This window comes from Patiria miniata, unplaced genomic scaffold (genome assembly GCF_015706575.1).
Source record: "Patiria miniata isolate m_02_andy unplaced genomic scaffold, ASM1570657v1 HiC_scaffold_18, whole genome shotgun sequence".
Lineage (NCBI taxonomy): Eukaryota > Metazoa > Echinodermata > Asteroidea > Valvatida > Asterinidae > Patiria > Patiria miniata.
The window spans coordinates 9,879,622-9,889,948 of record NW_024037056.1 but is presented as its reverse complement, the minus strand read 5'-3'; the positions used below and the strand labels follow the sequence as shown (position 1 = coordinate 9,889,948).

Sequence of the window (10,327 nt, the reverse complement as noted above, 5' to 3'; positions counted from 1 at the left end):
AACTTGATAATGTAATAACGAAGCGGTTTCCGATTATTATATGTCTCAGGAAAAAGTCCCAGCGAATTTGACCCCGTGTTTACACTTGGACTCAGGTTGATTTTATCAGATTTTATGTTGAAATTTTAAAAAAGGTTTAAAATGTTAAATACATTTGAAAATAATCAACTACATGTAATTCTTAAAAGCTGTACATTTAATGTATATTACCTCATTCCTTGCAGTATAATCATTAAGGCACAGCTTAACCCTAAAAGGGCCGGCCGGGGTTATTTTGACCATCTCACAGCCGGTAGGGGCCCTCAGATCTCGGCCATCGAGCGACAAAAAATTATGAAACTCAGTACAAGCATAGAACAACTTAATATAAATATTCAAAGAAATTTCATGCCGATGTGTCTTTTTGAATTATGGCTAATTAATTATGCTATGCACCAATGGTTATTCTGCTTTGTGTACACTGCGTGTATGGGAAAATTCCGTTTGCGCCGGGAAATATTTCGCTGCGTGGCAACCCGTGGTCCGAATTTTACGTTTTTGGCATCAAAATATGCGCAAGACCCGAGCCAAAAAAAGTCAGGACAGCTCGGGTTGCAAGGGTATCGCGGGAAAAGTTAAGGGGGTTGGGGACGGATTCCGCCCCGGCCCTTTTAGGGTTAAAACATATCAACAGTGTATAGTTGGCTAAACAGTTTATTTTATGAATCACCATGTGATAAATTGCAATGATTAACATAGAGCATGCTGTTTAAGGGGGTTGGAAAGTGTCCATAACCATTTTACATGTTATAATATCTGTTACTAAAATATACGCTGCTGCAACAGTCATACCCAAGAAAAAGAAGACACGTTATAATGATACCTCAACTACCCCAGAACTTAACCAATGTATGACACAAGAATGGTTCAACCTTGACGGTAAACCTTTCTTTGAAATTGCAACATAGTCTTCCTACTGCGGTGTTGTCACAGAGATCTCCATATCTGCAGTCTGCCCAGCTGACGGTAGAGTGTGAGCCGTCGCTGACACCAATTCTGACTCGTTGGACTTTTCATGATGCAGTGTGGGCAAGCGGCACTCCCGGCCACAGCAGATGCGCTTCATGTATGGTGCGAGGGCGGTGCGGACCTCCTCGCGTCGAGCGCAGAACATGATGAACACAACCACGCCCTACAATGGGAGCAAATATTAAATACGACGCTTACAAACGGCTTGGTTATCAAATAGAAACCATTGATGTTGGTACGTAGTTCCCGCCCAAATTTTACACGATATTTTTTGTAACAAGCCAAAAGGCAAGGGTCTATAAGGTTTTGGCTACACCGACAACATGATCCAAAAAAGTAAGTACAAGAGAGAAATAGAATCTGTTGATAGTGTTACAGACAGTTTGTATAACACTTTTTTTTTGCTCATTAGTCGCCAACGGAGGGCTCCGACGGCGCGTTGTTTACACTGCACTGACCTGTTTCTCTGTTACAAGCATCGCGCGGTCCGGAAATTAGTACCTAAAAATAGGGCTAAGTTGTTACAATGTAATAAGTTTTGTCTGCCTGTGTTTTTCTTTGCTGGGAATCAGCAGTTCATGTTCTGGCAGCGGTGCGGCAAGTTCGAGTTTCTCTGGAGTTATCCTGTGTGTGTGCCTTTTGCCTACGTTTGGCGTAACTTGGAGGACAAGAACCCAGTATAAATTCACGCTACTATAGGAAATAAAGTTCTTAGTAAGGAACTACACAGTGTATGAGGCCGTTAAAAATATACCTCACTCGCAGCAGACAAGCGGTGTTAGGAAAAGGAGGCGGCAAGTCGATAAGAGCAGGTGAATATACGATACCCCATGGAGGAACGAGAGTCTACTTGAGCACATCTAATGAATGTACATGCACCTGTAAAACAAACTCTTTGGGGCAACAGAGCTCAAGGGAAGGACAAGACCCTGTATGTCCCGGTAGTTAAACTCATGACGGAGTCACGTCTCAAAGAGAGTGAGCTGTAGAGTTGGTAAAGGTGTGGTAAGTACCGCGCTCAAATGAGGCACAAGGAAATGACACCCACCTGCAAGGAGTTTGCCAGACAGAAGATGAGCTGGAATGCAAAGGCTGCCTCATTGATTGCCAGGAACCCAAAACACCAGGTCAAGCCCATGAGGGCGGAGATTCCCACGGCATTCTGGAGGCGTTTGGAGATCTGCTGGGAGCGAGATGCCTCTTTGACCTTCAGGAGACTGCGCATGACCAAGATGAAGGTGATGATGTTGTGGAGGAGGATGAGACCAATGGGAACAAGGAGGCCGAGGTACAGCACAAGACCAGGCTCAAGGAAGCAGCTACAAACGAAGAAATATTGATCATCATTTTTTTTAATATAGGTAGGTAATACCAGTTTTAATACAGTGCTTATTAACCTCACAGTCGCATCTGTATAAGTCTTTGGATATTTTCAAAACTTTGTCTTTGTTTTCAGTTTCGGCTTGTGTTAAGAGATTGTAGACCTCTGACCCTGGAGAATTCGGCTCATTATGGGTCCAAGGTCTGCTTGAGGAGTACAAAATCATATGCGTGAGAGAATAAAATTTGGAGTAGTTTAGATTGTAGAAGGTTCTTAAATTCACTGCATACAGTGAAGTAAGCAGAAGTTTGGGACAAAGCCGACGTTTCGAGAACTACTCTTTATGAATAATAACTAGGTAGAGAGAGGTTGTGAGTAATTGGGGAATCTAAACAGCGCCCTCAGATTTAAAAAGCTAACATGGTCATTCACTTACTAATGCTCGTTGGCATAGTGATGTGATGCTGCAGCCAAGGTGATAATCAACACAATCAATGGAGAACCTAAAAAAGGAGATTGAAATCTTATTCTTGATTCAACTTGATTCCAATCTTGATTCAACTGAAGATAACAATGATTTTGCTTGGTTTATATTTAAAAATAATGTTTGAGTTAAGACAGGGACTCACCCCAAGCGATGAGGCAAGCCTTGAGCATATATCGTGGCGTGTCTTCTGGGAACACCTTCACCGTACTGACGTACATGTTCCTGGCTTCAACGGCCATCCACATCATGGTGGACAGAGTCAAGTAGTGGAGAAAAGCAGCCACAAACACACAACCACCTCCGGAACCCTTTAAATTGAAGTACATGTAGATATAACTGTTATAATTTCAAAGCAAGATGCAATTCACAAAGGACATTACAATCAATGCCTTTCAAGATATGCAAAGTGCTTTTACCGACCGGTCCTGGCCACTTTTGACCTCTTGGTGGCCACATATCTATCGCCCCTTCAATTAAACTTAAAAGTTTCCTGCGTTATGTAACATCGCTCACCTTACCATTGTCGACGCCGGCAACGAACACGATATACAACATGAACAACGAGAAGCAGAAATTGATGAAGATCTGACGAGATTTTCCGCTTCGCAGTTTCCTACCAAAAAAAGGTTAAGATGTTTATATATATATTCTTTATTTTCACACTGCCTTACAGCGACAAGACAACACATGGAACGCATGAGTAATAAGCGTACGGGGAAACATAGTTGTGTTAAATTTTGCCGATCGTTTCATTACAATGATCTTACCTGATAGCTAAGTATATGATCAGCGTGATAGCCAGAGCTATGATTGACAGTGCAGCGCCAACCTGGCTGATGATATCAAGCGCTCGCTTAGCAGGAATGTCATCTTTGTCATCAGGTGCTTGGCCCTTCACATCCTGCAAGAAACCTCATACCAGTTACCAATCCAGCCAATTTTCATAGTAGCATCTATATATCCAACAAGTAAAATGATCTCCTAATTAAAAACGTGGAGAAACATTCAGTGAGTGAAGATGAAGTGTTTTGTTGGCATTGAACGTAGGCATTTTAAAAAGGTACAAACAGGGAAATCATGTAGATTTTATAGAACAATGTATTGTATTTTTCCTGATAACTTTCCTTCCTTCTTTTCCTGACTTTTTAACGGACCTTTCCTTTTCGTATGGCTTAAAGCAGTGTCGCTCTTTCTTCGAACTGAAAGAGGTACTCTTTTGCTTTGTGATGTGCTCCATGGTCTAAGCTTGGTACAACCAGCGGGAGTCAAATCACATTAAGCCTGCAATTGCCACATTCTTAAATGGAAAAATTCAACGCCCTTCCTACACCTCTTAAATGCCCTTTGGCTGCTACTCTTGCAAGCTTTAAAAACACATACAAAAACCTGCTTTTTTAATGTACTAGTGCAGTACCCATCGATAATGTGCCTGTTATAATGGGGCAAATTGCGTGACCTCTGGTTTTGGCTGCTTACAGCTTTTTGAGAACTGCTCATCATGCAGACAATTTATGCGCAAGATTTAATATTATTCATGCAGAGTTTTATGCAGTGCATGGGTGCTCTTGGTTTTTTTTTTCAGTGCAACTTTTTGGGTGTGTGTATCTGTGTTTTGTTTGTTTTTACTGAATGGTCCATGATTATTTTTTATACATGTATATTTTAAGTGTTTTTATGTACCCATATTTTACTATTTACTATTTTTAGCGTTTTCTGTAATTGTAGTTTTAAATGAATTATTCTGTATAATTGCTGGGTACCTCTGGAAAACAGTGTACCACTGAGAGGTTTCCCCAGGGTAAATAAGAAATAAATAAATAAATAAATAAAAAGCTTTATGTAAGTAGTTTGCAATCACAATATGATTGAACTACATACCACCAGGATTGCGAAGTTGGTGGCATGAGAGCAATTACACACGACTGTCTTATTGGTCACTTCAGCAAGCGCGCATCCATCTGTTGTCCAATCACCGACTCCATCTTCCAGCTCAAAGTCCCAGGACACGCAGTGGACTTCGCTTGATTCCTCCTAAGTTTCGAAATCGGAAGATTGATAAAAAGTTACACAAAATTGAGGGTACAATCTGAATTGATTAACTTGGACATTGATGTTAAGTTGGCAGGAATCGGCCCTAGTGCAACAGTGAAGTATTCTACTCTGGATGAACTGGAATATTAATTATCTCATGATCACCTTGAATTCAATCACGATTGGTTCTGTGAGGTTGACAAGTTCAACATTCTCCACAGTCAGTGAGACGACAGATCCAGCGACCTTACGAGTCGAGTTACCCTCCCCTCGATGCTCTTTGATCGAAGCAGACTGGAACAACGTGTCATCAGCGTAAATCAGGAAACTGGCTTGCAGCTGAGCTATATTGTGAAGAAATAGTTTAAAGAGGTACGTTTCTCATATTTGGTTTGCACTTCCCCCGAAAATCTTATCAACAAACAACGTTTCATAGTGTCATCCCTTAAAAGATGTTTAAGATTCTATAAAAATCTACTTCCGGAGGCTTAGGTTATCCCAACATTTCCATCATAACTCCACTTTCAACAAGGAACAGCAGTGCGTCTCAAACGTACGCACAATTTGAACCACTGCTTGCATAGTAGACCTCAGCAACCACCGCATAGCCCCACCCTCTTTCTTATCTTATCAAATATCGATTATTGTGCATAATCTTGGATCACACATGAATGATGAACTTACCATCAGGGGACGGTAACAAATTAGTGATGTTGCCAGGCAACCGAGCCGATGCCAAGACATCGAGATCCTTCGGTATCATACTAGAGTACAAAGTCTCGACCTCGGTACCGGCAAGGGTGCCCTCTTGCTGTGACCCTTGTCCAGGAGACGTCGCATTAGACTGTTTCACGGACACGAAGCTGAGTCCGTTCCTGGTCTGGTTTGGCTCAAGACTGACCGCCTCCACGTGGATGGTGTCCTGACGTATACTGACTTTACCCTCTTGCTGAAGTGTCAGGGAGATTTGAGTCTCTACGGACTGAATGATGGCTGAGGAGGTACCAGCCTCGATCTGAGTGGGCTCGGAGTCAGGAGTTTCAGGCCCAACACTCATGATGACATTGCTGACAGTCTCCAGCACTAGTTCTGTCACCTTCAAGAAATTATGATTATAATTAACCTCAGTTACATACATTTCTACCATATCGCTGTTCCACAGCCCTTTCTTCTTTGAATCTAAGTATAAGTCCCCTCTCCGGAATGGTTATCAACATACCTCTTTGTCCCCCGATCCTGCATTTGCGATGTTCTCCAAAATGCTGGCAACCACCGTAACTTCTTCTGCCTCCTTAGATGACTCTGACGTCTGATTGGCAAGAAACTCGGCCACTTCGACTGCATTGCCTTTGCTAACCTCAACCTGTCAACGAATATGGTTCATGGTCACACAGTTTGCTCAAGTAAACACATGCAGTGTGATTCATAAACTAGGACCTCTCTGCAAGAGCCACCATATTAGAATGCCTTTCTGAAAATTGAGCCATCATCTAATTTGGATCAACTAACGTCCTGAGATGAAACAAATTACCTTGACGACATTTTCGAGAGACACTTCCTTCTTGTCCCCGCAGCCACGAATCTCTTGCTCCTCCCATCGGAAGTAGAGAGGCGCCTCCAACTTCGAACAGTTCCGGACGGCTTCGGGTTCACCAGCTTCATTTTGAGTGATCAAAAGGCAATAATTCAGACGGGCAAAACCATTCTATCAGAACAAACTGAACTGTGCGAATAAATGCGATATAAGTGAGACTTGCGGCCAAGGAACAGCGAACGAAAAAAAAAAGAAATATTGAGGTGGAGAGACGATCGTGAAGATTACAAGAAAGATTGGATACATCAGGCAGAAGGAACAACTTGGAAGAACAGGGAGAAAGTTTCAAAGACTGTGAGAGGTGAAGTCAAACCATTTGCAGATGTCAGTGGACAGCGTTGGACAGACTTGGCAGTGGATCCAGCTACTGCTACAGGCCATCTCAGACCGTCAGTGGTTGTGTTGGTTGGGCACTGACCTGTTGTAAAAGCACAGCAAAATGTTTCTTCTCTCACTAAGTCAATGTTAAACGTGTTTTGGTGTAATATCTTGGAAAGGGTTCCAAACAAACTCTTTGAACTATCTTTGCCAAGTCTTCAAATGCTCATATCTCACCTTGTACCACAACAAAGAATGAACAATCCAAGTTCAGGTTGTATGCCGCAAACCATTGCTGATAGTCTACGCGGTGAGCTCCTATCAACAGTTCAACACCACAATGACGAGGAAATTACATTCGATCTCGGTGCCCTCAATTATCTTGGACAAAACTCTGACATGTATTCTAGCAAGATGTATCAAGCACGAATAAGTTTGGTAAACCTGCACGTACGCATCACATACAGATGGATACGAAGAAGAGTGTATAGGCGTACACACCTTAAGCATTTACCAAAATCTACTTGCGATTGCCGGGGGAAAAAACACGCTGGATTAGTCGATGTCATAAAATAATTGGTTTTGAAACATCACTTGTAAGGAACTACTACGTATACTCAAGTTTTGTTGTTTTGATTTTGCAAAATATCTATTTCGCAGCAAAAGGGAAAAATCAAAACAAGTTTTCCATGTCAAAGTAGGTTCGGGTGTAAACACAGGAAATGACTGCTTACCTATAACAGTGATTTGCATGGTGCATGTGGCAAAGTTGTTGCTGGCATCTCTTGCAGTGTACTGCAATGTGTGTCTAGACTGCGAAAGACTCAAACTGATTCTGCCATTTACACGATGCGTAGAACCATCCGCGTCAATGGTGATTTCGAACCATCCGCTGTTGTCGGATGCAGAGGCTGGTTCGGGTAAGGTTACTGTTGCGAAGTTTTGATTTGGATATGTCTGAATCGTCTGATTGGGTGGGCAGGTGATCACTGGCGGCTGATTAACTGAGGAAACATTTATATAAACAATTATATTAAAAGCTTAAAATAGCTATATCAAACTGAAATGAGAACGAACGATATTTAAAAAAAAATGATTAATTAAAAGAAAATCATTTTAAATTCAAAAATGTACTGATAAAAAAAAACCATGATAGGCCCACAGCCGAGCTGGACCCAAAAGTGCCAGACTGAGTTTAGAGCATTATTGGTAGGCCTATACTTAATGAAAGTCAGTGAATTAAAGTCATAGGACACAACGCTGGCACTTCGGATCGATCGAAGAAAACTTTAGACTGCATTTCAAATTGATCTTATATTACATATCGTCACCGACACCACGAAGTAACACTCTACCGTGTTAAAGCATATTTTTTTCGATTTTCAGTTTTTTGGATTTTTAAACATTATTCATCAAGGCCTACCATTGCACGAAGTTTCAAAGCTTCAAGAGCTTTACTTTAATAATTACGCTAAGTATCCATGGCAACTTTTGCGCAAAAGTGACAATTTTCGTTTTCACGAAGTAACACTCAAGTTCCATTTTTCCATTGCAATGCATGGCGCGCACTCTGCTCATAAGTGAGCAAAAACGTTTTCACGAAGTAACACTCATCTTGTAACAAGTTGTATGAGCGCGCGCGCGCTGACCTGAATTTGCACTTTCCTCGTGTTAAATACATTGAAGAGTGTTACTTCGTGAAAACGAAAATTTACAGTTTCGCAGCTTTTTCGGTTTCACGAACTAACACTCATCTTTTTTCTCTTATTTCTTGTTTATTTAATACACAAATGAGTGAAAAACAGCAGATTTCATAAATTCAATTCATCAAGTGTCCACAACGAGAAACCCAACTGAAAATACTCTGTCGTTTTGACGCAAAGTGTTGTTTTAGAAGGTGTTCAACTTTAGTTGCCGTTTTCTCCGATTGCTAGTTTTTACTGGTATGTAGATGGGTGTTACTTCGTGGTGTCGGTGACGATATACATTGGGGTATAATAATAATTGCCTACCAAGAACGGAGATTTGCGAGCTGCACGTCGCAGTGTTGTTTGCATCACTTGCATTGAACTGCAAGACGTGTAGAGAGTTTGCAATACTCAATCTGACTTCGTCATTAACACGACGCGTAGAACCATCCACGTCAATAGTGATTTCGAACCATCCAAGGCTGCTGTGGTATGAAGCGGCAGGACCAGGTAGGTTGACCGTAACGAAGTTCTGGTTTGGATCTGACTCGATCGTCTGATTAGATGGGCAGATTATAATGACGGGTCGATCTCCAGCTAAGCATAATTAAAACACCAAAAATATGTCAGTTGTCATATACCGGGAGAAATTCTGGCAGTGCAATATGCATTTATGGACATGTGGGGGTAGACCATGCATACTGAAAGCGCACAAGGCAGTGATTGTGTGTTATTACTTTGAGATAGTGTACATATTAACTTCTTATACTATAATCTTCTTCAACTACATACTGTATCATTTTGAATCATCTCAGATATTACAAATTGTCTCAGATCAAATGTTCGATCATGACGAGTTATGACATGTTACTGTGAATAAATACTATTTTACACTTTCAAACTCGAAAACTTTCATAAACTGTATTTTTTTTACTATCTTATAAAAAAACAGTCTGGATTTTGATGTCAGCATTGCAACTAACTACACCGAACCCCGGCATCCTCGTAATGAATGCAGTCGTGTTCTCCCGGTCTTCTTGCCGTGCAATTTCACCGTCTGCTCGTTACCCGTGCAACCAACATCATCCAACACCATGTCCACGGTTCCCTCACCAAATTCAGTCAGTTTGTGTTATTACAAAACCCGAATTATTAATAGCGTTCATGTACAATGTATTTTCGATCTAGTAAAAAAACTCAGTCTGTTGTCAACAACTTACTACATCGAACCCCGGCATCCTCGTAATGCACGCAGTTGTGGTCTCCCAGACTTCGTGCCGGGTATTCAAACACCGTCTGTTCGTTACCCGTGCAACGAACATCATCCAACACTTTGTCCACGGTTCCCTCACCAAATTCAGTCCAAGGGCGGCCGGGGGGGGGGGGGCAACGGGGGCCATGCCCCCTCCCCAAAAAAGAACCCAATTTTGTTTTAGTGACGTTGCAAAAAATGAAAAAAACTGCGTACACCACCATCTTTTCCTCACAAAATTTGGGTAAAGTGGTCAGAAATTGTCTCAGAACGCACCACAGAGCATCTAGAATCAAAAACACTTTCGGGACCCTTAAGCGGGCCCTGAGCCCCTTGCTGTAAAGTTTTGGACCCCTTTTTGCGGGACCAAATTATTTTTTTGGCCGCCCCCCAAAAATTGTGTTCTGGACCCGCCCTTGATTCAGTCAATGTGTGTTATTACAAAACATGTTAAATGTATTTTCGATCTCGTAAAAAAAAATCAGTCTGTTGTCAACATTAACAACTTACTACATCGAACCCCGGCATCCTCGTAATGACTGCAGTCGTGTCCCGATCCCCTTATTGCCGTGCAATCAAACACCGTCTCCTCGTTACCCGTGCAACGAACTTCATCCAACAGTATGTC

The 10,327-nt window shown here is 41.8% G+C and overlaps 1 protein-coding gene across 1 annotated transcript; it reads right to left on the bottom strand.

Annotated features, from left to right (window-relative positions):
- Positions 1 to 426: 426 nt before the first annotated feature.
- Positions 427 to 9,038, bottom strand: LOC119724540 (adhesion G-protein coupled receptor G2-like). The gene is made up of 14 exons (XM_038195640.1): positions 8,772 to 9,038; positions 7,494 to 7,763; positions 6,755 to 6,859; positions 6,379 to 6,503; positions 6,067 to 6,210; positions 5,532 to 5,943; positions 5,013 to 5,191; positions 4,695 to 4,847; positions 3,584 to 3,717; positions 3,330 to 3,429; positions 2,959 to 3,124; positions 2,766 to 2,832; positions 2,057 to 2,327; positions 427 to 1,171 (listed from the first exon to the last, which is right to left on the bottom strand). Exons 2-14 carry the CDS (start codon positions 7,510 to 7,512, stop codon positions 953 to 955), a joined length of 2,094 nt encoding a protein of 697 aa, XP_038051568.1. The 5' UTR covers positions 7,513 to 7,763; positions 8,772 to 9,038; the 3' UTR covers positions 427 to 952.
- Positions 9,039 to 10,327: the final 1,289 nt, after the last annotated feature.